The sequence below is a fragment of the Epinephelus moara genome, chromosome 17 (genome assembly GCF_006386435.1).
Source record: "Epinephelus moara isolate mb chromosome 17, YSFRI_EMoa_1.0, whole genome shotgun sequence".
NCBI lineage: Eukaryota > Metazoa > Chordata > Actinopteri > Perciformes > Serranidae > Epinephelus > Epinephelus moara.
The window spans coordinates 20,141,544-20,169,087 of NC_065522.1; the positions used below are offsets into that span (position 1 = coordinate 20,141,544).

The 27,544-nt window shown below is 43.9% G+C and overlaps 1 protein-coding gene across 2 annotated transcripts; it reads right to left on the bottom strand.

Annotated features, from left to right (window-relative positions):
• Positions 1–448: 448 nt before the first annotated feature.
• Positions 449–27,544, bottom strand: znf219 (zinc finger protein 219). 2 transcript variants are annotated; one of them, XM_050067753.1, is made up of 5 exons: positions 27,302–27,544; positions 14,497–14,581; positions 11,573–13,904; positions 11,299–11,391; positions 449–8,143 (listed from the first exon to the last, which is right to left on the bottom strand). In XM_050067753.1, exons 3-5 carry the CDS (start codon positions 13,899–13,901, stop codon positions 6,951–6,953), a joined length of 3,615 nt encoding a protein of 1,204 aa, XP_049923710.1. In that variant the 5' UTR covers positions 13,902–13,904; positions 14,497–14,581; positions 27,302–27,544; the 3' UTR covers positions 449–6,950. The 2 variants fall into 2 exon arrangements, with proteins under 2 accessions (XP_049923710.1, XP_049923709.1); XM_050067752.1 differs by having other exon boundaries at positions 11,245–11,391.

Here is a 27,544-nt window from a genome sequence, read left to right on the forward strand (position 1 = left end):
TAAAACCCACGGTTTGACAAGATGATTGAGTTCGGAGGAAATATTTCTACTATAAAAATAGGTTCATTTATCTGACTTGAATGGGATTACTTTAAAACACGAATGAAAGTGTGTATATATAGACCTCTTTGAATTCCCCAATTTCTAGCATTACATGATGTAACAAACTGTTCTCAAGGGCCGCTTACTCCTTCTCCTTATTACACTCATTCTCAAATTGAATTGTTCACCATTGTAACACCTTTAGAGCTTCTTCTATAACCTCGGAGCAGAAACAAAGATCAAGTCAGTAGGGGATGATTGAGGAGTCCCTCATAATTCCTGCAATTCTACTTAAAGCCACAAGAGGGCTCCCTCCTCTAAAGGTTGTTTGATTCAGGCTGTGAAATGTACTGAGGTGTCCTCAACTTCTCTTGACATGAACACATTTTACAAGCAATAAATACATATTCAGAGCTGATGATTGGTCGGAAGTCTCGGGATTATGATGTCATCATATGGTGTGTTTACCATCTTGAGTATTTCAAACGTAAGAGTGAAATGGCATCAGGTGTAAAAAGACATGAAAAACAGAGACGGGGTTATTTTGCATGTTTTTATTTATTTCTAATGTGTTTTATTTTTATTTTTTTTTTATCTGTCCACAAAGTCATATTAGTCACTACTATGTTAGATCAGTTTTCCCTCACTGCAATGGCAGTCAACTACACAAGAGCCCAAACCCAGCATGGCCCCCTCAGCTCGCAAAGATTTGTCATTTCACAATGAACGACGCCTTCAAAACAATCAGACCTACAGATACTGTGTGTGGAGGGTCAGCCCATGATAGCCACTAAATCGTTCTGCTTTTGGTGAAATTATCTGATTCACAATCAGGAGATAAGGTGCAAATTTTCAGGTGTTTGAAAAGGGAGCCACATTTTATTCAGCTGAAATCAAGTGCAAATGTAAAGGCATAGTTTGCTTTGTGGAGATTTTTTGCCATTTATGAAACTCAGACGAACTCAGCAATGCACTATTACGTCTTCTTGCGAACTTTGACGGTAGTTTGCTCAATCAGTGGAAGTGTACGGAAGCAAGTACGTGAATACTGAATATTGAAATTTAAACACCACTTAACTCAGCATTGATATACTTTACTCTGAAAACCATGCGTCTAAACTGACCTTTTGATGTATGTCACATGACACCTGACGTTACATTACATTAGTAACAACTGTATTTGTTTAATTTTTTTTTAAACCCTTACCATTAACTTTTGTTGCCTAAACTTCTGGAAATAAACCTAAAACCAAAGTGTTTTACCTATGTAACTTTATTATGAAAAAGACACAATGCATGTATCAACCCGTCAATTGAGACGTTGTCTACGAATAATGAACTACATTTTGACACTGACAAAGCATCAGTATTTGATTAGTTGGGATGCAAACTGGTTGAATTTCTTTATTTGCAAAAGGCTGAATTTGAATATATATATATATATATATTTTCATTGTTCACAAATTCAGATCAAAAATTTCTGGGTTTCTCAATTAAAAAAAAAAAAAAATCCACGAGCAACATTTTAAATGCAAAAGAACCGACTTCAGCCCTATTAGAGCACAAAAAATGGTTAGAAAATTCAAATCCACAGATGACTACCAGGGAGAACGATGGGACGATGGGACAGTAAGTCATCCGGTTTCTGCTATTTATGTGCAAGTGATTGTAAATAAACATTGCTATTTGAATTTTTGACTTGTCAGTTTTCAGCAAACTGAATCTATTTTTATTTTATTTTATGTCATTTTATTTTATCTATTGAAATTCTTAAACTTGAAGTTTTTGATCTGATTTTGTTTACATTGAAAAAATGATCCAAATTCAGCTTTTAAAATTGCAGATCAAGAAATGTTATGTTTTTAAGAGGTAAATTCAGAATTCAATAATTCAGAACAAATAAATTCAGGTACCTGGTTTTCAAAGAGAAATATTTCAATTCTATGAATTCAATGGTGTATTCATTGGTTGTTCAAATTAAAATCAAAATACTCATGTCTCTTTTTTGCTTCCATATAAGTAGGAGTGCCTCTCAAAAACTGGGAAATACGCCTTTACCACTGGGGATTTTGGAACAATTCTATCTTCCTGCACTGTGGCTGGTGGCACACAAAAATAGAAGTTTGACAACATCTCACGACTTTATGTGAAATTATCACCTCTATTAACACTTTTTTAATTTAACAAGAGGTTGAAATAGACCAGCTGTAAATCTTTGGAATAATGTTAAGGTGTATTTCAGCAGTTTTCAAAGACACTCCTACTGATCCCATGGATACATGAGCCAAAGTGGGCTTAACTTCCTGTTTGACTTACTTACTGCACAGACTGCTTATGGATACATTATAGTCACCCATATGTTTCATAGTAAACAGGCAAAAACGTGACTCTGAAATCAAACTATACCTTCAGAAGAGTAAGAATATTGGCTCAAGTGCTGCTTCAGTCTTTCAGAGAGGATTTGTTTTCTGTGTGAAAAATTTGGGAGTAGAGTTTGACTCGAAGGCTGCCTTTTTACATTCAAATCTCCAGAGAAGAACGCTACTTAGACAAAAGGATTTGTTTTGAAAATCTGTCATCACCGAGGACATTTTTGTCATTAGACATCTAGATTGATTGGCAGGCTGTTTTATTCCCATCTGCCGGTGGGAGGAGTAGAAGGGACCATCACTCAGGTTTGTGCTCTCTTTAAAAAAACACAACATCTCTAGTGCTATCTGTACAACATTCAACAACACATGTCTCTTTTTTTTTGTTTTGTTTTGTTTTGTTTTGTTTTTTAACCATAATGCCAAAACAATAATAATTATCATTATAAGAAGAGCATTTTTCCATCTCAACGGCATTGAACAAACACCACACGAACTGAAATAAAAATCTAATAAAGGCCTCAATACCAGATAGTACACGTCACCTTCAAGTGGTGCTAGAGATCGACAGTTTACGGACGAGAGAGCGACATGGAGGAAGAGCAAGCATGAGAGAGAGAAGAGGGGAGGATGGGTTAAAGAAAGTTGAAAGAGAGAAGTGAATTATTTCGTTTTCTCAAGTTGAGCTTTAGTGTCACCTCGGACATGTTTTGGCACATTTATGAGATTAAATATAATATTCATTAGACTTGGGCTTTGGTTTACAAAGGATTAGTATAAAGACCAAAAGTAGACTAACCCTACATCTATTTTACTCGTCTAAAGGTTAGGTAGTCCATTCTTTCAAGAGTCTAGCCATGCTAGATTGTAATAAGGCCTAGTGACCTTGTTTAAGGCCGAACGGGCCTGAACAGTAGAGAGAAGTCTGGTATGAAAACAGCTTCCCTCAGGAGAGAGGGGTCAAGAGGTAAAGACACGAGAAAAAGATTAAGGGAATGGTTCTGAGGTGATGAAGGAGAAGAGGAAGAGAAAAGAGGAGAAAGGAGGGGGGAAGACAGTGAGGAAGAAGAAAAGAGTGTGTAGATATAGGCTAAGTGCTTTTGGTGAGTTTTACAAAATACACCAGGAAGTGCTTGAAACAGAAGGCACGATGGCATTGACAGTAGTTGTTAAGGAGACACCACTAAGGGACTTTTCACTACGAAACTCATAAGGTGCTCTAAAGAAAGGAACTTAAACACATTAATGCACATTAAGGTGAGGTTGCAATCATAGAATACCCCATCAAGAAGTAGTGGGAGAAGATAAATAGTGGTTGTTTGACAACGTGACGAAGAATCCGCTGGTTCAACTTAAAGAAATTAAGGTAACAATTTGCTTGCATCTTTTTAAGTACGTCCAACTCTGGCCTTAGACCTTCAACATCGAAAAGCTTAATTAAGTTGAACCAACTTAATATTTATTCAAAAGTCGTGGTGGTATTTGGTGGTCAAATTTTTATGTTTAAGGTATTCTAACTTATTTATTTTACATCAAAGATGTTTTGATTTTGACCAACGGAATGAATATTTTTTAGAGTGTATAGTTTATATTTTTCCTATTGAAAACACAAGAATTAATGGCAAATAATTGTTTTCATTTATAGCAGTGAACATGTCAACCCAGTCTCACTCCGAAGTCGTCGAAATCCGACTTTCAGCATCAGACACAGACGAATAAAGCCGTCCTTTAATGTCGGCATGATACGGCTGTTATGCCGTTATAGTTTAATGGTGGCCAGCAGCATCAGGGGGAAACACAGCAGGACGTGACCTAAAGTTAAGGCGGCAAAAAGTCCAAGTAGGGTGTTCTGAAGGGTTGGTGGATGGGTCAAACAAACACCGACTTTCACCCGAGAGAGCAGTGTTCTCGTCTCATAAGATTATAAAGCTGAACCCTGTTCTTTTTTTCCTAAACCCAACCACATACTTTGTTGAAGGGAAAAAAACTTAATTCGCAGATATAGTGCATTTTTTCTGAAAGAGACTGTATGTTAACGGTAAATTTGCTGTGAATATGGAAGCACCCTCTTTGCACGTTATATGTGGATGTGGAACATCCATGATCAAACATGGTTATGTGAGAAGGTCGGGATGAGAATGTGTTGCCAAAGTCATCGAAATCCCGCTTTTGGCAGTGACCTCCAGTGCCAGGAAAAAAGTCGTCCTTTAACGTTGGCATGATACATGGTTGGACGCCATTATAGGTTAGCGCCAAGCGGGAAGGAGCACAAGAACTGAAGTTAAAGTCCGAGTCAGGCGGTTGGGAGGGTTGGTGGATGGGTCCGACAAGTATTGACATTCACCCCAAGAGCGGTGTTTGCATCCCGTAAGATTATAAAGCCAAACTCTGTTCTTTTTTTTGTAGACCTAACCATGAGCTTTTGTTGCCTTTACCTAAAGACATGCATTAGTTGTTGAAGTTTAAACAAAATGTCAATTCACGGGGCAAAGAGAGGCTGTATATAAACTATATATTTCCTGTGAAAACGGAAGTGTATTTTGAAAGATGACAGCGCATGTAACAGGCAGAACTTGACACGGTGTCCCAGAACATCAACAACCAACGCACCCAGGGTACCTTGCACATGGTATCTGGAAGTGGAAAGTCCATGACCCGAACGTCAATATGTGACGAGGTTGGAGTGAGACTGTGTTGGACGTGTTGATGTTTACACACAAAAAATGACTTTGAATGTGAACTTAATTTAACAACCAGTTCAACGGTTAGATATTTGATACAACTGATCGACCGTTCTCCACTAATCGATGGGGTAGATCTATGGAAACCACAGCTTTACACATTTAAAACGACAACAGAAAGTGACAACTTCCATTGAAAAAACGTTTGGTCTATCGATTAAAGTCAAAATAAAAACAACTACTTTGGGAACTCAAACCTTGCACAGTGCTCTGTATAGACATTCCAACTAGTCTTAGCTCACGAACATTATAATCAATATTACCTATATTGATAACCTTTTTCTGTAAGCATCTTGAAATGAAAATAAACAAAAGTCTGCTTTTTTTTTTCTTGTCTTTACAAAAGCTACACATATTCTACTGGGATGTCTATGCATTTGTTAGTGTTTTAATAATTATTCCTACCATTGTCTTTTCTTTTCTTATAAAAAAAAAGAAGAAGAAGAGAGGGAATCTACTCATCTAAAAGACACCATACCCTCAAGAGTACAGTTTGTTTCTCAGATTAAGTCCTGTTTGGCAGGGGTACTGCTTTCTTTTTCGGTCTCTACCTTGTATCTTTTCTCCTGTGGAGAAATTGTTCCTTTTTTGACACAGTTGCTAAGTCTCTGTCTCTTTAAAATAACGTCAGTTGATTGTGTTCGGAGGCTACGGCCCTCGAACGGACTCTCGCTCTGAGTTTTGTTCCTATCCACGCATCTACGTTGTCTTGACAACCCAACCCGCATTCGGCGCCATTGTAAACACTGAATTTTGACCCCATTTTATCACTCAGCTTTTGACCTTTTTTCATCACATTATGTATATCACCTACTTTTTTTGTTTTCTTTTCAAGCTTAGCCACAAACGTCCGCCATCTACGTCGAGGACGTGGCGCTACAATGTAGCATTTCTTTTACAACTTAACTATTCACAACACCCTAGAACCACTTTTAACAAATATACTGTACTTAAATTGTTTTAAACTGTATATTCAGATAAAATGAGTGACCTATCGGAGCCTCGATGCGCAGGAATACCAAAGACTCTCTTGACAACGCACATGAACAGGCACTAACTGAAAAAGAAAAAAAAAAGTTACAAACGTTTCTTTCAGTTATTCTTCAGGACAATCGTGTAGAAACACTTTTCAGACAAACAAGGCAGTGATATATAGTCGAGGGAAAGCGCATGGCCTGCAACAGTTACCTCATGCCTTAAATTAATACCACATAGCTTAGCTGAGGTGCACAGCTTGAAACCTTTCTGGCTAAACTTTCCCCCGCGTCTGTGTAGGTTGAGGAGGAACTTGAAGTTTGAGGTTTCAAACTGGTCAGGGGTCAGTCAGGAGAGCATCTCTTCACAGCTGGCTTTAGCTTGGTCAGTATAGTAGTCTGAGATATACAGTCCAATATTATTAATGTGGAATAAATGTGGAATGATGCAGGAATTATGCCTTAGATCTTAAACATGTTCCTTTCATTTATCAAACAGGAGATCACCTTAAAAATTCATCCATGTTGGAGTGAAGCTTGGAAAAAAAAAAAATAGAAAGTGGCCTACAAAATCCCGAAAAGATGCATCTATGCTCTTTTGTACAGGAAGTTTATTTTGTGGATGACCACACTGTCGGAACTGAAGTAGACGAATAATGTCAGAGGGAAAATAACAGCTGTGATGTTTCTCTCTGTCCTTTTCCAAACCCTCAGGGGTCAAGAATCCTCCGTTCTCAAAGCTACCTGCCCCTTCTTCAATCCTGTGTCAAATGTGGTTGAAAACATTGAACCCAACTCTCCAATTTAAACGGTGTCATCCCAAATTAATCTGTTAAGACTCTTTCCTCCTCTCCCACCATGTGGTTGGAGCTCAGAGCTGGTGAAAGAGCAAGAGACATCCTCAGATCCTGGTCCTCTGAGTCCTCCAGACTGCTGTTCTCCAAATTCTCTTCCAACTCCTCCTCTTGCTCTTCCTCATCCCCCTCCATCTTCCCCTTGAACACCAGACCGTCTCTGACATTCTTGGATACAGAGGCCACGTCCGGGTGGTCGAGGATGTCGTCCAGATGGTCCTCTGTATCCTCAGAGAGCCCGTTCAGGGTCTTGGCCTGCATTGAGGACCATTCCCCCAAAGGTGCCTGGGACTCTGCCTCTGTCGCATGCCTCCATATTGTCAGAGAGTCGAGGTCAGGCTGATCCATGCGGTGCTTGGTGGCCTTTGGGGCTCCATCATCATCCAAGGCGGTAGAGGGGGCTCTTTTGCGCCTGGATTTACTGGTGTGGTTGACCTGGAGGTGCATGGCCATTAGCTCCGCTGAGGACGTACGGAACGGGCAGAACAAACACTGGCTCAGTTTGACTCCTGTTGAACTATCCCCAATGCCATCCCTGCCACTGACACCTCCTCCCTCCCCTACACTCATGCCTCCATCCTCCTCCATCCCTCCGAGGCCAGGTGAGGGGCGACGGGACAAGTCCAGGGGTTCAAACCCACCCTCTTGGGTTGAAGACGCAGGTCCGTCCTTGTCACTCGACGGCTGAACCATTCGGCTGGTAGTAAGAGGCTTCCGACGGGACACTTTAGGGGCCTTTGGTGGGGGAGACTCCCTGATCCAGCCTCCTTCCATTCCACCTTGGTAAAGGGCCCCCATCACCCCAGACAGATACCTGTACTGGGTCTCCAAGTCGACATCCCTTAGAGCTGCCAAGGCCTTCCGATGCTCCCGCTGGTCTGGGAGCCCCAAGAGCCAGGACTGCTGGCCGGGCCGAGAGGTGGGGGCGTCGGTTGGGCCTCGGTTCACCGGGCAGTGATTGAGCTGTGATCTGCGCTGCTTGGCCAGCCCAGAGGTTCCAGAGGTCAGACTGTTGATGGTGGAGGTGAGACCACTGGAGGAGGAATTGGAGGAGGCTGACAAAGCGTTGCGTTGCTCCCTGTGGTGCCGCTGGAGGTGGTACTTCAGCGAGCCTGACTGGGTGCCCGCATAGTCACAGTGGGGACATTTGTAGGGTCTCTCACCTAGAGACAATAAGACGAACAAAATAAGGGTGGGGAAATGGTATTGGTCTGTAAAGATAAATGTTATGTTATGTTATGTTATGTCATGTTTGGAAAGCACTGAGAATATCACTGGACAAATGAGATTTGCATTTTACTGCACAAGCTCTGTAAGAGATTTTAAAAGGATGTTTTCATTTCGTTAAAAGGGGCCCCCTTTTACTCCAATTCATGAAAACTTTTCTCCGTTTTTAGATTCTTTGTTCACCATGGGGGAAAGTTTTCTTCACCTTACAAGATGAGAGATGCCACTATTGTTGTCATTTTCTGACAGGGAACTCAAACTATTATCTCAAATCCACCAGACTCCATTGACAAAAACAGTCATTTTACTTTGCATAAAATTGGAAGTCCTGGTCTACCGCTGCCTCGATTGGTTAGTGTGTAAGGTAAAGCTGAGAAAATTTTCTAAATATAGTGGTCACTTGCAATAATATTGATTTCCCTACGTGAGACTTTTTTCGGATGGCTAAAATACATACATTGTTTAGCATCCGTGTTGGTAGATTTGGTTTATAGCATGATAGCAAAGCAACTCGGTATAAAAAAAGGCACAGGTCGGACTATTGTGTTTATATATATATCTTTAAACGTTACAGTTATGGCTGACAATGACAGCAGAAATAAACAAGTGTGCCTATTTCACCTATGTCCACAGTTCAAATCAATTGGCAGTTGTCTGCCCGGAAGTATTCGTTGTTGTTAGCGCCACATCTCGGTGAGACTCATACAGAAGTAATCCCTGTCAATCATCTCTTATGACTCACTAGAAGTGTGTAGTACATCTACAGCTACATCTTAACCTCATGAAATGACTGCGGTAAAGCCATTGTTGGTGAACGGCACCTGAACGCCTCGCCATCAAAAAGCTAGTTACCAGCTTATAACGAGCCGAGCTAATTAATGTTAATAAGCCATAAGTTAATAAGCCAACTGCAGTTTGGAGCCAGTAAGCTGTCACTGAAAGAGGTAACAGTAGTGACCAGGTGCTAGACCATAAGCAGCACGCATTCAAGAATCACAGTGCCGAAATATGCAAATATAGCGAGGCGAAACGGCAAACGAGAGCAAATCTGGGATTGGCTTCCACTTTAACTTTCACTGGCGAGCATTTTTAGAAATAGTAAACAACAACTGCCTAGTATACCTTTAAAGGAACCACTGATTTTTAGTGTTTCAGCTTATTACTACAATTCGCGCAAACTTAAACCATTTTTGATGTATACATTTTTATATATGGAAAACTGCAACAGTACAGCATTTATTGAAAAAAATGTTGAGCAGTGACTTGCTTAATAACTGGTATGGTCCTTTAAACAGTGTTGAGTGGGAGCTGTAGTTGTGCATTTTAAAGGGAGATGGCAGTATTCCATCACTGATTAAAAATTACACTGCTGGCGGAGATAAAAAGGAGGGGGGGGGGGCATCATGCTGGAGGCACATCAACAGCAGGAAATGCATTACATATGAAAAGCGTAAATGATCTTATTCACAAGAACAAAAAAAACACACAAGAGGAACACAGCTCTGTTGATGAATGCAGATGTACATGCGAAAATGTGAACAATTTGATTTTGTTGCCGGAGCAAAAAAAAAAAAAAGGGATATAAGTCTCAAGGGGTAATAATCTCAAGAGGACAGTAATATCAAGAGAGTATTATTATAATTTGATGCCTTCATTTAAATTACTGACCATGTGGTAATCACTTGATGGCACAGAGAAGCAATAGTGCACGAGAGAGAAAGAGCTGTGCGCTATCATGAATAATACAGCTGTGATGTGATAGGTCCTGTCAGCTATAGACGATTACTCATAATGGCAATATTCAAATAGATTTCATTGAATGCATTTTGGGCAACGTCTTGCTGGAAAGACTTGGATGTGCTCCAGTTACCTTTCATTTGGAGATTGGTGGCATCTCAAAAAAAAAAAGGAAGAGGGGTCTTAATTTTGATCAAATACATCAAGTGAAGAAGGCAAATAATAAAAAAAACGGCAATGACTCGTGCTGATAAAGTCTTATGAATATGGATCATTAATTAAGAGTGTGAGTGAGTGCTGTGAGAGTTCCCAATTTTCATTAAAAATCCTACTCACTTATCACCAGAAATTCAGTATGAGGCTTTTTTTCTCATTTTCATTGGTTTTGTTTTTTTTAAGTCTGGGTAAAGCCTGTTAGAGTCTGCTGGAGTGTCCTGTGTTTCTGCTCTACGATCAGAATTATTGAGAAACTATGTGAGGTAAATTTAAGAGGAACAATTACAGATTCACTTGTTTCAAATATCAGAGAATGTGAATCTGTGAGATTAAAGGGAAAAAATGTTATCAAGGTTCATGATGTCCTGTTTATGTGAGAATCATTATATTCATTCATCCTGTTAGGGGTCGCAGGGGGGCTGGAGCCTATCTCAGCCGACACTGGGCAAGAGGCAGGGTACACCCTGGACAGGTCGCCAGACTGTCACAGGGCTGACACATAGAGACAGACAACCATTCACACCTACGGACAATTTAGAGTCACCAATTAATCTGCATGTCTTTGGACTGTGGGAGGAAGCCGGAGCACCCAGAGAAAACCCACACTTACATGGGGAGAACATGGGTTCGAACCCCCCACACCGGGAATCAATATAGTTTACCTTAAAAAGACAAATTACTTTGCACAATTTTGAGTTAATGAACTTGCCAAAAAAGAGTTAATTACTTGGGGAAAATTAAGTGTTTTCTGTACGTTTTTTGGGAGTGACTGGCTAGTGAGAGAAGTGAGCTTTCTACTGAGATTTTACCAAATTGAATCCCTGGAGTGGCTTGATTTTTCCTCAACAACTACTGTTAATATACCCTCGAGCAAGGCAGTTAACCAGGAGTTGCTCCGGTGGGGCTGCTCGGCTGCCTGCAGTAGAGGGCTATGATTAGCGCTGGCCAGCTCTCTGGGGTGAACGTGTAAAAAAGAAAAAAAGGTAGCGCTGCTAAAGTGAGGATGCATAATGAAACCTTTCCAGGGATTTATAGAGGTTAAAAAAAGTAAATGTGGTTTGTTAAACTCACAGCAGCTTCTCACCTGTGTGAACTCTCAGGTGCACTTTGAGATGGTGTGAAGAGCGGAAGGCTTTACCGCAGTAGGGGCAGTCTTTTATCCCTCTGCCACGCACTCGCTCCCTGGTGGGAACTGAAGGTATGGAGGAGACTGCTGTCAGGCCATTTTCTCCTGCAAGTAGAGAAAAATGTAAAGATAACAGCTGGTGTGAACGGCCCCATGAGAGCTTCTATTTACAACTGAAGAAAAACAGTATGAAAATAATATGCTCTTGTGATAAAAACACCATTACATGTGAGCAAACAAACGGAACCCAAAAGACGAAATAGAGGAAAAGCGCACGTGAGTGTACCTTTGAAGCTTGAGATGACAGAGTGAAATCCCGTAGCTGCTCCTGCTTGTTGTGATCCACCACTGTGCAGTTTTGATTCCTGTCTCACTTCCCCCGTTTGTTGGGATCCGCCACCGTGTAGCTGAGATTCCTGTCTCACTTCACCAGTGCCTCCTCTTCCAAGCCCTGCTGCTCTACGACTCCCCTCCTCTTCACCGCCGCCGCCTCCTTTCTGGGGCCTCTGAGTGTGAACGCGAGCATGAACCACCACCTGCTGCAGACTGCGGAATAGCTTTCCACAGTCTGGGCATTCCCAGGGCCCTCCAGCACCGCCAGACTCCTCTCTTGGATCCAGGCCTCCGAGGTAGGCTCTGACTTGCTCGGCCTCTGTGATCACAGAGCTCCGACCGGGGCCTCGCTGGCTGTGCTGCTGGCCTCGCTGCTGGGGCCTCTGCTGCTGCTGCTGCTGAGCTACAGCCAGGCTGCGAGCCACCAGCTGCCACCAAGTTGCCTGGTCACCTCCTTCTGAGATTGATGCGGTAGTTTCACCTGTGCCGCCTCCTCTAGTTGCTCCCCCTCCTCTTCCTGGGCCTCCTTCTCCTGAGCCACCACCACCACCATTGCCCATCTCTGCCACCTGAGCCACTGCTTGAAGTCTCTCCATGCAGCTGGCCCCACTCCCATCACTGGGCAGCCCAAGGTATCCCAGGATGGCTGACTTGCTCGAGCCCATCCCCATTCTGCTTCCAGTTTCCCTCTCTGATCTTCCTTGTCCACCTCTCCCACCTCTTTGCTGGGCCAGAAGGAGGCTTGAATAGAGGGCGTTGAGAGACTGATTACTAGCAGAGCCTTTGGCTTGCTGCTCCGCACCTCCCGGTCCCCCAAGGGTTCCCAGCCCGGCCTTCAGCCCAAGCTTGTTGAGATGTACTTTCATGTGGTTTTTGAGGAACCAAGGCTCTTTGAAGCCACGGCCGCATACTTGGCACTTATGGTCCAAGGAGTCCTTGTGCTTTCGCATGTGTCCCTTCAGGAACCAAGACTGGGTAAACCGCTGTCCACAAGTATCACAGCGAAATGCTGGCAGTGTAGGGGACGCAGCCGCTGTAGCTACCACTGTCACCTGCGGGGTACTTGGGGTCGGGGCTGGGGTATGGGTCGGGGTGGGCACAGGAGTATCTGGGGTTGCAATGACCGCCCTGGAATTGAAGGCCGGCGGCAGAGCAGGTACCTCAGGGGAAGGGTGGCACTCCTGCAAGTGAGATGCCAGGCTCTCCTCTTGGCTGGCAGAGAAAGGACAAAGAGTGCATTTATACGGGTTGTGGAGAATGCGGACGTGGCGTGCCAACTCCGAAGCCGTGCGGAATTTTCCTTTGCAGGCGTGGCAGCGGAACGTGGGTGCTGAAGGAGTAGACGCACCCTCCCCAATGGTAGAGGAATAGGGAGGGGTCACAGAAACAGGGTCCTCTGTAAGTGGAGGGGTCAGAGGTGTGCTGTCATCCAGCAAAAAGTTTGGGTTCTGGTCTGTGTGTAGGCCGTCATCTAGACCTTTGACCTCATCATCCTCTTCTTCTGTGAGATGCTGGATGAGAGTCCCTGGCAGTATACGCTGGTTTGGGTGACTTCTGTGATTCGGGATTAAGTCTTTGTGGTTCTGTTGGATTTTGAGGTGCTGCTTTAGAGGTGCTGAGGGGAGTCCAGTACGGTACAGGGCTGAAGCTCGGCGGTCTCGGTCCAGACTGTGAGCTCGGGCGTGAAGAGACAAAATGCTTTGGAATCGGAATCTCTTCCCACATACATGACAGGGAAACCTGAGCGCCGGCCCCGGTGAAGCCGCTCCCACTCCAGGTATCGCCCTGGTGACAGTATCTTTCTGAAACAGCTGGAGGTCTAGCTCGTCGTTGCAGTTTCCACTCGGCCCAGATGAGAGGGCCAGCTCCAGGGCTCCAAACCCAAGGGCCGGAGCGGATGGTGTGGCTGGAGGAGAGGAGTCCAAGCAAGGGCTGCACCCAGCCTCTTGTCCCCCTCCTCCTGGGAACAGAGCCACCGCAGGGGTCGGGGATGGAGGTACTCCATCCAACCCTTCCTCGTCATCTTCTTCATCAATATCGTGGTGATTGTTGTTGTTGTCCTCGTGGAGGGGGAAGGGAGAGAGGGGGAAATAAGGCGTGGTGTCCGGGCTCTGGGGGGAAGGTTCGGGGCTTTGAATGGGCAGCACGACTGGGCTGTCAGGTAGAGAGAGCTGGGTGTGAGGAGAAGAGGCCTGGGGGCTGTGGTCCAGGGACGGCAGTGTCGGGGGAGACTGGGGCTGCTCACAAGAAAGAGACAACACACACTCTGGCGGAGAATCCATCCTCTATCAGTACGAAACACAGAGAGAAGGAGAGATACAGATAGTGAGTGGAACTGGTGACTTAAGAGGAGTCATAACTTTAAAAACCTGGAGGAAAGGTTAAATTTGCATGTTGTGCATAATTATCTTCAACTGTAACATGACCTTGACCAGATCTGGAAAACGGCCAAGAAATAGACAAATAGTATTAGTTTGCCTAACAGGTTCATATGTGTGAATGCATGTGGTTAGAGTTAGGGTTAGAGGGTTCGGGTTAGGTTGAGGTTAAAACGCAGCACTCTGAAAAGAGCGCTCCAAGGGGCAGGGGCTCTCGGGGAGTGGTAGTATGGGATCTACTTAAATATGTCCTTTTATGAGTCCTGATAGGGGTTAGAAGAGCCCCATAAACATTACAATAATTCAAAATTTTAGATAAAATCTGAGGTTACTGGGCCACTGCACTGGGGCAACAGGAACATCGTCATTTAGTAACAATGCTCCCATCCCCCAGGGTCTCTGAAGAAAGAACCTGGTGACTGCTGATAAGTAAATAGATAAGTAGGTCCATGGTTAGGGTTAGGGTGAATGCATGTGTATGAGAACAGTAGAGAATTACCAGAAGTGTGTGTGATGTTATGCCATTCTTTAGTGTCTTGGCTGACAGGGGACACTCTTCTGTGGCAGCCTCCTCCTTTAATTTTCTGGGGACAAAAACAAGCAAAATTTTAAAAATGAGATATTTGCAATCATAAAAAAAATGAGTTTAAAAACACATATCGGCACATTATTGTAGCTATTATCTAACTCAAGACTTTATTTTACTTAATTAGCAATATCAGTGTCGATGTAGGCGTAAATGCTTTTTGAAATATTGAGTGATGAACTGCAGGTAGCAGATATTTGTCAAACGGGATAAAAACCAATTTGCTCCGAGACCCTTTGAATATATTCCATCATAAATGCTAATAGCAGAGAATCAAACGCATTACGGCACCTTTTTTTTTGCATGTGTTTTAATGCATGAAAATGTTAAGCACAAAAGCAAATCTGATTTGATCTTCATTTACTCCTCAGTCTGCGTAGGTGTGCGCTATGCATGCGCTTCAATGTGTAACAGGTGTGCACCTGTTCTGCCTCCTGCGTGCGTTCACAATGCGCTCCAGCATACTGTTAGCACATATGGGATGATTAGCCGGAGTGTGAATGTGCATCGGCGTGTATCTGTGTGTGTGTTTAGGAGTTAAGGGCACCACCACAGGACATGGACTGTCCCAAACAGGATGGGCGCGCGATGTTTTGACTTCCCCATACGCCCTTCCTGTGCACTCATACAGTAGCAGCTTTTTGCTTAAATGAGGAGTGTATGCACACACTCACACACACAGTCATGTACAGTATGCATGCACTTATGCACAACGATGTTTGTTAAATCTACAGCCTGGGTGTGGTGGCTTTGACCCTGCTTAGTCATGGTTACTTGTTGAAGTAATGTACAAAGCTTATTCCACTGTTGTGTCGACTGGCTGCAGATAACAAGAGTCAGCTGAAATGTAAAGTGTGATATACAGCATATTGAACACACAAGCATTTTTTGGCAAGCACGCTCACACACCCAAATATTTTGAGTGCACAGCAGTTTACATCAGTTAGACCGGATTTATGCACATTGGCTGTTTTCGTCCATCATTTGGTGGAGTTGAGAAGCAGCAGAGGCGCCCGCAAACAAAACAAAAGGTCATCAATCATTGTGGCAAAACAATGGAACATCTGTGTTCGCAGGTGTGTCGCCCATATTTGTGTTCACGCGGCAGTATGGTCACATATGTGTTTATATGATCAGTTGGGTTTGTGTGTGAGTGTGTGTGTGTGTGTGTGTGTGTGTGTGTCACTGAGCCTGGATGACAAAGAGATTCTCATGTAGCCAGTTGACATTTTAGCTCAGCTATGACTCACAGGGATATCACACCATATCAATCACATAAACACACACAAGCACAGACACACACTCGCACACACTGAGTCCTTTCTTAATCCACCATTATTGTTCTTTCTCTCTCTGTCTTCCTCTCCCCTCTGCCTTTCTTTTTCCCCCCGATTCACACTCCTCCCATCCCCCTCTCATTCTCTCGTTCCCTCCCTCCGTCTATTATTCACTAATTTTCTTTCATTCTCTCCCTCTCTCTTTCTTTCTCTCCTGCAGTGTTGCCAGTTGGCAGAGTGCCAGGGAATGCTGATATCAGCTGGTAGATTGGGCCCTGCCAACATGGCGAAGAGCAAAAAATGAGAAAGGAGGCAGACGGAGAGAAAGAAAGAGAGAGACAGAGAGAAACATACAGTGCAGTTACAAACTGGGCAGCGTTAAAAAAAGAAAAAAACATTGTCAGAAGCCATGTGAATGAAAATGATTTAATGCGATTGCCAGCATGGTGTTGAGGGGAAAAGGGGGGAAGAAAAATAGGGTAAAGCGACAGACATGCTGGAACAGAGAATAGGAGAGAAATCAGAGTGGTGGAGTGGCAGGCTGGGGCATAACATGAAGAGAGAACAAGAGATTTAAAAATCATTTGAAAAGTCAACACACACAAATATACATCCAGAGAAATACAGAGAGAAAGAAAAAAAGAAAGGGCTCAGGTTTCTAAATGTATCTGCAGCAGTGTTAAGTCTGATGGCATTATCATATGAATATCACCATCACAATGCATTGTTCCACCGTGACGGTGGCTGTCGCCAACCACCGGCCCTGTCATGCCAATAAAGAAAATTTGGATAGATGGAGAGAAGGAGATAAGGTGCAGCAGTGGATGCGGGGAAAAAGGGGGTGGGGGCGAGTGAGGGACAGAAATCAGATTGGAATCAGGTGGAGCAGAAGCACATGAAACCCAGGTGTTAATGAACCAAGAAAAGCAGTGAAAAACCAGCCACCTAAAGCACCTCCGGACACGGTCTGGGACACATTTGTCCGCATTACTAAAAACTGCAATTCATCCCCCAATCTGCAGATTTTAACTACCTTTGTATGCAGGAATTGGCCACAAACGGATTGTGCAGGTGCTCAACAAGGTGTTAACTGTCAGTTTTAAAGGATGTAGGGAGAAGCGGTGCGTGCAGAGGTTTGTGCAAAGGAGGGGGAAATCTGATTTTAAAAGATCATCATAGAAATGCATTTTTTGATGGCAGGTGCAAATGTGATCCACCTGAATTAAACAGTCAGTCTTGACGCGAGATGCATGTTGATACTGGATACAAAAAGTACAGAGAACCACGACCAGCTTGTAACAAGCAATCTTGAATTACAGCACAACAGTACAGTAAAAGATGTTTCTGAAAACATTTTAGGTTAGAAAGAGGCAACGCAATAACAGTATGTTCAGCCCATGTTTTTACAACACAGGAAACAGTATGGTTCCCACTTCCTGTTAACAAACTCTCGTACTACAGCCAAACAGTGCACTAAAATATGTCTCTGGAGAAATTTTAGCCGAGAAATAGGCAATACAGTAAAAAAAAAATCTTCATTTGTATTTCATCAGCACTGCCTAGTTGTACAGATTTATCTGAGTTCACTTCTACAAAAACGTATGAAGAGAGAACCATCCAGAGTATAGAAGTGGACTGAGAGAGAGAGGGTGGCGTCTCTCTCTTGACTTGCTTCTAAACAAAGAGTATAGAAGCTGATCGAGAGAGAGAGCTGCTGATCAAGAGAAACGGGAGCATTTCTTTCTCTCGATTTGCTTTTACACAAAGAGTATAGAAGTGGATCGAGAGAGAGAGCTGCGGATCAAGAAAGAGAAAGAGGGTGTTTCTCTCTTTTAATTTGCTTCTACACAAAGAGTACAGAAGCAGATCTAGAGAGAGCTGCGGCTCAAGAGAGAGGGGGCGTTTCTTTCTCTCGATTTTCTTTTACACAAAGAGTACAGAAGCGGATCAAGAGAGAGCTGTGGATCACGAAAGAGAGTAGGGGGCATCTTTCTTTTAATTTGCTTCTACACAAAGAATATAGAAGCGGATCGAGAGAGAGAGAGGTGGTTTTCTCTCGATCCGCTTCTATACTCTTTGTGAAAAGTTAGAGGGGAGAGGGAGGCGGTTCTCTCTTTCTCTCTCAGTCCGCCTCTGTACTCTTTATGCCTGTGGTGGCAGGTATACAAAACTGTGGTGCTTCAACCTGTAGTTCAACAACTCTGGAGCCGGCAGATTTGAGTTAGGAGATGAGCAGGGAGATCTGGGTGCTGGTAAGATAGGGGGAAGTTTACCACAGTTCATTTACACATACTGCCCACATTGTTATTATACAACGCTGGTAGAAAATCTGTAAAGTATCCCTTTAAACTGCTCTTTCGCTGATTTTTCTTCCCCCTGCTTTTTCTCTGACCCTGAAATTTGCAGTGTACGTGCAGCAGTGCAACAACATTGCAATTCACTCAGTAATGACAGCTTAAAAGCATATCCTTGTTGTGTTAAGCATGTTGTCATTACCGTAATTGCAGTGCAACTTTGCGGGCACTGAGATAACTGATGTACTGAATTACCTTCGCTGGAAATGAGCTTTTATGACAGAGGTCAAGATGCCAACTTTCTTTTTTTAGCCCAAATCTGCATTGTTTAAATACTGATAAGTACATGCTCCTGCACTTGTGTCACAAGGTGTGTGTAAAGGGAAGGAAGGGGGGGGGGGGGTGAAGGTTGCTGAGTCATACATCACATCCATGATAAATAGTTGCCGAGGGAGTAGAAGCACAATATGTTCAGACAAGTTTATTTTGGGGGGTTTTGATGTCATTGTGTAAATATCAACTAGTGGTACAGTTTTATTGTGAAGGCAGTTAGAGCATGTTTGTACACGCCACAACGCTACACATCATAATTGTAAATGCGAGGGTGTGAACACCTTTCACTTAGTGTTTTTAACAGTGTGTGTGTGTGTCGTGTGTGTATGTGGGTGGGCAGGAAGTGCTCTATCTGCTCAGCTTTACATTAATGAGATGAGTGTAAATATGTGTTACAGGCTGAGAGGGTCTGTGTGTTGTGTTGCCTGTACTTTTTTTGGCTTGTTAGCTTTTATAACCGAGCAGTGCCTACTTGCAACAACTCATCACAGTTTGCATAATTAAGTCTGTGAGCTCTTAAGAGTGTGATTTGTCCTTAAGGCCCAGACACATCAAACAGACATCAAAGAACTCGTGCCGATGAAGGCCGTCGCCTGTGTCTCGACCAAAAAGATGCACTTGAACACACCGCAAAGACTGCAGCCAACTAGCACGTATGTTGTGCGCCTACGTGAGAGGAATTAACTCGCCACACCAGCTGGTGGCGATAGTCTGTGTTCGTCATCCAAAATGGGAAACTGGAAGACCAACAGGATGGATTCAAGATGCTGGTTAGCCAGTTAGCATATTAACAACACAACCCAATGTTGGAATAGGACATGATATTTAATTGTGTGCCAGCAACCAGTGACACAATTACAAACCATTTCTGCTAAAGAGCTCAGTGGCTTTTGTTTCAATCTCACGCCCCTGACTTCTGCCATTAAGTTGCTTTCCTCACTTCCATTTCTCTTCTTGTGCGCTAAGCTGAACTGCCAGTCAGAGCAATTTCACTCACCGACCGGCTCCACCTTTTCCAACGCCAATTTAACATGTTGAATCGGCTAAAAAAAAAAAAAGCAGACAAAGGCCAACTGGTGCCAATGGTGCAGGACACACTGCAAAAACTTAGGTGATAGATGACCCAACATTGACTTACAGCCGACTGACTGGTTGGTGTGTCAGGGCCTCAGGTTGTTTCTTTCACACGTTCGCACTCCGACCTCGTCACATATCGACATTTGGTCACGGACTTTCCACGTCCAGATCATGACGAGTTGACGTCTATTTTCAAAATGTACATTTTCACAGGAAATTTTACTTTTACATACAGTCTCTGTCAAAATAAACACACTACATGAGTAAAAGACCGCTAATTGGCGTTGTTTTGCCTCCAACAACTAACACACATGGTTAGGTTTAGGCAACAAAGAACAGGGTTTGGCCTTAGAATCTTACAGGAAACGCCGACCTCCTGGGTGAAAGTCTGTGTTTGTTGGAGCCTTCCATCCCCCGTACTCTGACTTTTGCCACCTTAACTCTTCTTCTTGTCCCACCACGTTTCCCCCTGACGTCGCCGAGCACCGCTAAACTATAATGACGACCGGCTGCAAATCATGCCGTCGTTAAAGGACGGCTTTTTTCGTCATTGTCTGTCGCCGCAAGTCATTGCCCAAGCGCTGGATTTCGACAACTTCGAAGTGAGACCGGGTTATTCTTTCAGGAGTTACTGCTCAAGAGAGGCAAACCAGGCTAATGTTTGAGGTCCCACAAAAAAACACTAGGAACAGGGGCCTCGATGGCCACTCAAACTGGCATATTTAGCAACTATAACCCCCCTTACACCTTCTTTAAAGGCACCAAACAGTGCACCACCACTGCCCCCAAAAACTGGAGCCCTTTCTAGCTGCTGTACCGCACCTGGATAGCGTTAGTTTGGACAAAGCCTCTGTGGGCTTCTTAACCTGAGGCCCCCCCAGAGTCTAGGATCGCCCCTGGACTTGCATTTTAATCTTTTTTATAGCCTAAAGAAGCCTGCAGTGCTTCATAAGAAAAAAGAGGGAATTATTTCCTTCTCTCCAAGCTTGTTAATCATCTCACGACCCTACAATTAATTCATTTATTTATTTTTGATCCCTCTGGAGGCCTGAACCCCAGGTTGAGGACCCCTGGCCTGCAGGGACACTGAGGAGTGAAAAGGATACACTCCAACTACCTCGGTGTTCTTATCTGCATCTGTATTTGTGTGTTTGTTGCACACGTCCTCCTCCACGAACCTAAAAATAGGCATCTCCAAGGTCTCAGGCCTGGGCCTTAGGGCATAAAGTAAACAGTGTATCTGGAGGCTGTGTGTGTCTCTGTGTGTGTACTTCAGTGAATCCTTACAAGTGTACCTTTCTTCCAGCTGTATTACTTTTACTCTCATGTGATGAAGCGTGTGCGAGATGAGGCGTCCTTCAGGGATAAGTGGGTATATGAGAGACTGACCACAAAAAAGAAAAAACAAAGGTGAAAGAGAGGATGAGCGATTGAGGGAAGGAAGAGAGAGGAGGGGATAGGGCTCTCTGTGCGGTACAGTATAATTTGGTCCTGTGGTTTTTATCGCGTGGTCACGTGGCGAACTTCCCCACAGACGGTATTCATTTCCTTTACTTCACCTTTCCCTGAACCCCCTGCTTCACTCCCTGCTCCGCTCCAACTTTGTCTGGCTCGCACTCTTCCCTCCCCTCATCTTCGGCAGTGATAACGGGGAAAGTCTCCCACTGTGCCGCCGCCACAGACTGTAAAGATGTGACTCCTTATAGAGAAACTTTTGTGTATCATTTTGGTCTGAGAATACAATATCAAAGACCTCACTTCTGCCTCAAAACTGAAACTACAGGGACTCATGGTGCTGTTGGGAAAAACTGTCCTTCAATTGGCGATAGATTGATACGTTTGTGATAGGAATTTTGTGAGCCAGGTGAAGAGGACGTTGTGAAAATGATACATTCAGGCCCAACTCTCAATTTGTCCTCAGCTCTTTCATCTTTTGGAAGATCCGGGGAGGCCACCAGCAACATTCACCACTTTCTCCTGCTTTTTATTTCTTCCTGCCTTACCTTACCACCTCATTTCCTCTCCTCTACCTCTACCTCTCCCTCCACTCCCCATCTCCTCTCAATCTGTTGCTCGAGCTCTTTCTGAATGAATTCCTCCTCCAGCAGAGAACACGAGCCGACACTTCCCCGCAGTCGCGGGGCGCCGAAGTGGGAGCGACGCGGCGGTGCCAGATCTGAGCGAGTGAATCTGAACGCTGGAAACATCACAGCGTCTCGGCAGAGAGACGAGGCTCTCGCTCCGAGTCATACAGGGCCGTGCTGTGTCTAAACCAATGAGCGGAGGCGCTGACTGACTCGTCTGATTCAGGATTACAGGATTGAGGCCTTAAAAGAAGAATTGGTTTGGAGCATGCAAATGTCATAAGCAAATCACTGGATGTGTTCTTTCTAAAAGGCTTATCCGGGCGCGTTGACGATCACCTGCAGGGGTTGAGAGAAAAAAAAGCAAAGGAAGGGGTGATCGTGTGTCCCACAGGTGAAACAAACGCCTACGTGACGTCTTTATTTTCTAATCAAAAATCCAAGTATGTGCTGAAAACTGTCAGTCAAATACTGATCTAATTCCGTCAGCAATAAGCACCCCATTGTCTCCGAAGTGTCCTTGAGCAAGATGCACACTACCCACAAACCCTGAGGATACTGACCCTGCACTGTGACCTCCTTGTGGAATAAGTGTATCACATATATCAGACATGTGAGCACCTACTGAGAAAAATAGAAACTGTTAACATAGGTTGATTCTTAATTCACCCTGGGGAAATTTGCAGAGCATGTGTTCTCTTTCTTAGTAGCACTATGCTTCACACACACTCAATTACACCTTTATATGTATATATACAGCAAGTAGGCTGTCAATACTCGAATTAACACCTCTTGGTGTAATTTGATGTGATGCACCTTGCACAAGGGCACCTTGACAGTATGTTTACGAGGCTGAAAAGCAACTTTGGTTTCTCAGTCGAGGGAGCCTAAAGTAAATGGATGATTGACTTGCACGGCGCCTTTCTAGTCATCCGACCACTCAACACGCTTTACACTACTTGTCACATTCGCCCATTCACATGCCGGTGGCCGAGACTACCGTACAAGGTGCCACCTGCTACTCAGTTAACCATTCATCTGCACTCAATTTGGGGTTCAGTGTCTTGCCCAAGCATACTCTGACATGTGGTCTGGGGGAGCCGGGGATCGAATCGCTGATCTTCAAATTAGTAGACCACAGGCTCTGCCTCCAAAAGTTGCGGGTATACTTAAGAAGAACTGGCTTGTGTTGTCTGAAGGCGAAAGTGCTCATAGCTGTTCTGAATGACGTGGTGAAAGGCACATCATAGAGAGGAACGGGACATAATAATCATTTAAATATGGCACAGATGACGCCGTACACTTTTGGACCGACTTTCCGAAAAGGCATTTGTGATCTTGCACTTGTGAAAAGTGCCAAAATAAGTTGCCTTACGTTCTCATCTCCTGAAACCTGACCAAGGCTGCATGTCGTGAGTGTTCTCAAGGGCATGGGTTTTGTTTCAAAATTTGGTGGTACACATATGAAACAGAAGGTGTGCAGTGGTGTAGTGGAGGGTATACTCAGGTATACGGGGTATACCCACCTCTTTTACCCATACCTATCAGCCAAAAAGCTGACCAAGTAGTGTATCCACCTCATCGACTACCACTACACCACTAAGGGTTTAGGGATCCTCCAGAAAATTTTAACCCCGAAATTAAAGAATCAGAGTCTTTTTTTTTTGTCCTCTGCAACTGCAACTGTTTTTATCAAAGGGAACAAATGCACTCGTTCTAAATATTGAGGGGGATGTGTCCCCTGTGTCCCCCTCGAAATCTACACCTCTGTGCATGCTTGTCTATTTTGGAAAGACATTGGATTCACATAGGAACCCAGCTGGCCACCAACGTCGCCAGACATTATATTTGATTGAATTTGGGTGACCAAAATTCAAGGTCAGGATGTGTAATGTCAGCGTCAATGTGACGTAGGATACTGACGACAGATGATGCTGATATTTTGCTGGTTTTAAGTTGAGTTGTTGAGCTCTTAACTCCCATACCTCCTAAACTGTCCTTATTCTCATTTCCAGTCTGAGTGACATTACATACATTACGTGCAATAACAACATCGGCCTCTTGTTGTTGATTATTTTTTATGTTATTTTTATTTATCAGTGATGTGATGAAGGTACTTTTCTGGGTTGTCACTTGTTCCATTTAACCTGCACTGCCAAAATCAAACGTCTCACGCCAACGTCATCTTGAAGTAGAATAACATCTAGTCAAAAGGTGCAAGGAACACAACCCAACGTCTGCAAAGCGCTACAATGTTAACATCTATGCAACATTAAATTATTTTTTAAAGAAAATTATTATGTCTTTATTAGATAGGACAGAACAAATGTGAAAGGGAGACAGAGAGGTGGTCGACACGCAGCCAACGGACGCAGGCTGCTGTGGCGAGGATGGTGCCTGCTCTACCTACTGAGCCACTGAGCACCCAACAACAATTCTAACGTCATTAGACATGTAAAATATCGTCAACCTGATTTACATTCCGACTTAAATTCAATGTCTTTCTGACGTCGTATTGACGTCCGGTGCCAGCTGGGATAGGTGTGTGTGGAGGAGTAACTGTTCGACCACCCCAACAAGCACTACTGACACTTTAATACCTCTCTACTAACCTTAAGGCTCCCTCTGCTCACCATCTCCTGACACCCACAGCGCTGCCGCTCTATCTTTTGCCTGACCCGCTGTTTGAAACCACAGCGGACCCCTTCTTCTGCTGCTGTGACCCGCTTCGCTCGCTTTGCTATCAAACTTCTGATTCCTAGTCAAACGCACGCCGCGGTCGAGCAGAAAACCGAGCCATCTACCTGTCCGTCTCTACTGTAAAAACAGGAGTTTGAAACTGGTCTGCAAACTCAATACAAGTGGCACAAGTGGCGTACTATTTAAGTAAGACCCTAATGCTCTAAATACACACTAATCCCGAGCAGGCGGCAGAACTCTCAGCAGTCTCAAAATGTCACAATGCAGTAGCTTCTCCCTAACTGAGGGCAAGCAGGTGCCTCTCCCGCAGCGCACTAATGACCCAATTATATCAATCAGAAGCCTTGATTGGTGCTACACTCCTCTCCCTTTTACTCTGTCTCTTTCTCCCTCACATACAATCTCTTCCCCCAAGAGCCACCTGGATTGGGGTGTATGTGCCCCCTTCAAGTACAGTACAGTATGTACAAAGATGGGGAGGAGGGCGGCGTTGATGGTGGCAGAGGAGGAGGAGGTGGAGGAGGAGGAGGAGGATACTACTTGAGTACAACAAGCAGAGAGAGGTCTTAATGAGGCAAAACCATTAGACTCTTTTTAGCATGGGGCCAGTGTTTCATATTGGTTAGGACAGTGAGTTCCTGATGAGGATTTGGAATGTGAAAGCATCATCTCAGCACAAAAAAAGTGCATGTACCTGTGGAGGGATACTTCAGGTTACACTTGTGCTTTTATACTTTTTTTTTGTTAGTTTCTGCAAACACTTATATAAGATTCAAGCGACGAGAGGACGTCACTATAGTGAGCAAAAATCTTTATTTCATAGATTAAATCAGTTTTCAAGTCACAGATGTGTTGAGATAATTTAGATTTATTGGGTTTAAAGGATAAAAAAATATCCAAACATAAAAAGAGTTCAAGGATCCTGCACAACATGCCTGTTTATAGGACAAGCCAGCAATGTCAACCTACTTCCACTACGCACACGCTCTCAAAAGTGTGACATTTTGGGTGGATTTAAAAAAAAAAAAAAAAAAAAAAATAGGGCATTTCAGGATCCCTAAACATATTCCATTGGATATAGAAAAGGCGACAGGAGTGTCTTTGGTCAACCCAGATGACACGTCTGCGCCTTATCTCATGAGGAATTTCCTCCTCGCCCCTATGATGTGCGTCAATAACGTGCAACCATTTTCAGTCGCTCTTTCCCCTCTTCTCTCTCGCGGCCATCTCAATTAGAGGCACATTAATGAAATAAATAACCATCAACAAACAATGCACTAATAAACACCCCCCTCCTCTAAAACGAGATTAACCCTGCCCGCAGATGGTGTCCGCGCACGATCCCGTTCCCCAAAAAAAAAAAAATTAAAAATCATAAACAGTGTGGGATGTAGTTTGGGGGAGAAGTCGGGGAGGTTGGCGTGTGTGTGTCATGTCAGCCCTATCTATCGCTCTCTCCCCTGCTCCATTTTGTTCTTAAATTTTCTATACAAAAGATTAAGGGAGGGGAAAAAGACGAGTGAGCGAGCGAGGGAGAGGACGGGGAGGAAGAAAGTGCCATCATGGATTTCATCTCGAGTCCCTCTGCCAATCTCTCAGTCCCAAAAAAAAAGCGACATCGTGTCCAAAAAAAAAAAACGCACATTATTCCCCCTTAAAAAACCGGTAACTTCTCTTTGCAGAATACAATCTGGCAACACGCGTTTTGCACACACACACACGGCCACAGCGTTGCATGCCACACTTGCTATGCTACTTTCTGAGCTTGTAGACACTGGAGGTGATGTTAGGACAAGTAAACGGGTTGTAGTAAACACCGTAGTAAAGGAAAAAAGCAAGGTGGGGGAAAGTGGACGGTTTATAAAACACTGTGAAAGCCCGTGGGTGCGTTTTTGCGCACATCCCAGATGAAAGTGGCGGTGCTTATCTCGAAAACAATGCACTACACAATGCCCAACAAAAGAATTAGTCAAGCTAATCGCATCTGGCCCACAAATTACGCTTTTGTAAATCAACTTGCTAACATGCAAAAATCCACTTTTACGCCTGGACAATATGTCTGCGGCTTATCGAAAATCCTCCGTTACGCACCGAGAACTTGTGCCTCTTTTAGTAAAAGCTACTTTTTTGGGGTTGGTGTGTGAGTGTGTGTGTGTGTGTGTGTGTGTGTGTGTGTGGTGTGTGTGTGTGTGTGTGTGTGTGTGTGTGCGGGGGGGAAGCAAACGTCGTTTCTTTTTTCCAGAGAGGTTAAAACGGGATAAAGAAGAAGAAGAGGTCAAAAACTGCTTTCCTTTCCTTTCCCTCGCGCGGATACGAAGTGCTCGCGAGCAGAACTTGGTTTAAAGTTAACGCGGATTTATAAAATACATCTTTGGGCACTCCGAGTGACTTTCCGTGATCTTGCAACCATTTTAAAGTCGCGTTTAAAATCGAGTTGACCTACCGAGTCGACTTGTTCTACATGTTACACCGAGTGTTCGCTGAATTAGAGTGCATTTCTCCGTCTTTCTTTTTTTTTTTTTTTGTCATGTCACGGGCTATAGGACGGCTCCGAGGCTTACATGCATGTCGGCCACGCGCGCACATACGCCGGCTTACATACATGACACACACGTAAAGTGCTCCGGAGCGCGCGGATAGATACATACATACATACTACATGCCAATCACTCACATGCAGGCACACGCGCGCACACATTCCCCCCGAAAAAACTGCACAAAAATAAAACACAACTATATTGGCCATTATCCCGTGTGTTGCTCGTGAGAAGAAGAAGAAAAAAAACAGGCAACAACAGTCGCAATAAATTCAACAATTTTGGAAATGTTTCATCACCGGTGTTTCACGCCACCATGCATAAAAGTGTATATGTAAACAGAGTGGTGGATAAAATTAAACTAGATAAATGGAGATATAGGATATATGTTGAAAGTAAAGACTCAGTGTACTTACGGGAGAGGCGGCGAGGAGATTAATGACACGACACGTCATGATTACGTTTCACTTGAATTAAATACATTACGAGTTGGGAAAAAAATGGAAATCAGGGTTGTATACAAGCATACGCCGTTTCCCCCTCCCTCCTCCCTCCGTTTGGTCACCCTCTCCTCTCTCTCTCTCTGTCTCCCTCTCTCCTCCTCCTTCTCCTCCTCCATCTCCCTTTCTTTCCCTTCTCCCTTTCTCTCCTTTTCTTCT

What these genes read in the sequence shown, in the direction of transcription:
- znf219 (XM_050067752.1), bottom strand. Translation starts at nt 13,901, where the DNA reads ATGGATTCTCCGCCAGAGTGTGTGTTGTCTCTTTCTTGTGAGCAGCCC. An exon ending in TGTCATCTCAAGCTTCAAAG is followed by an intron (nt 11,392 to 11,572) that starts GTACACTCACGT and finishes CTCTACTTGCAG; the next exon opens with GAGAAAATGGCCTGACAGCA. An exon ending in GCACCTGAGAGTTCACACAG is followed by an intron (nt 8,144 to 11,244) that starts GTGAGAAGCTGC and finishes TATTGTCTCTAG; the next exon opens with GTGAGAGACCCTACAAATGT.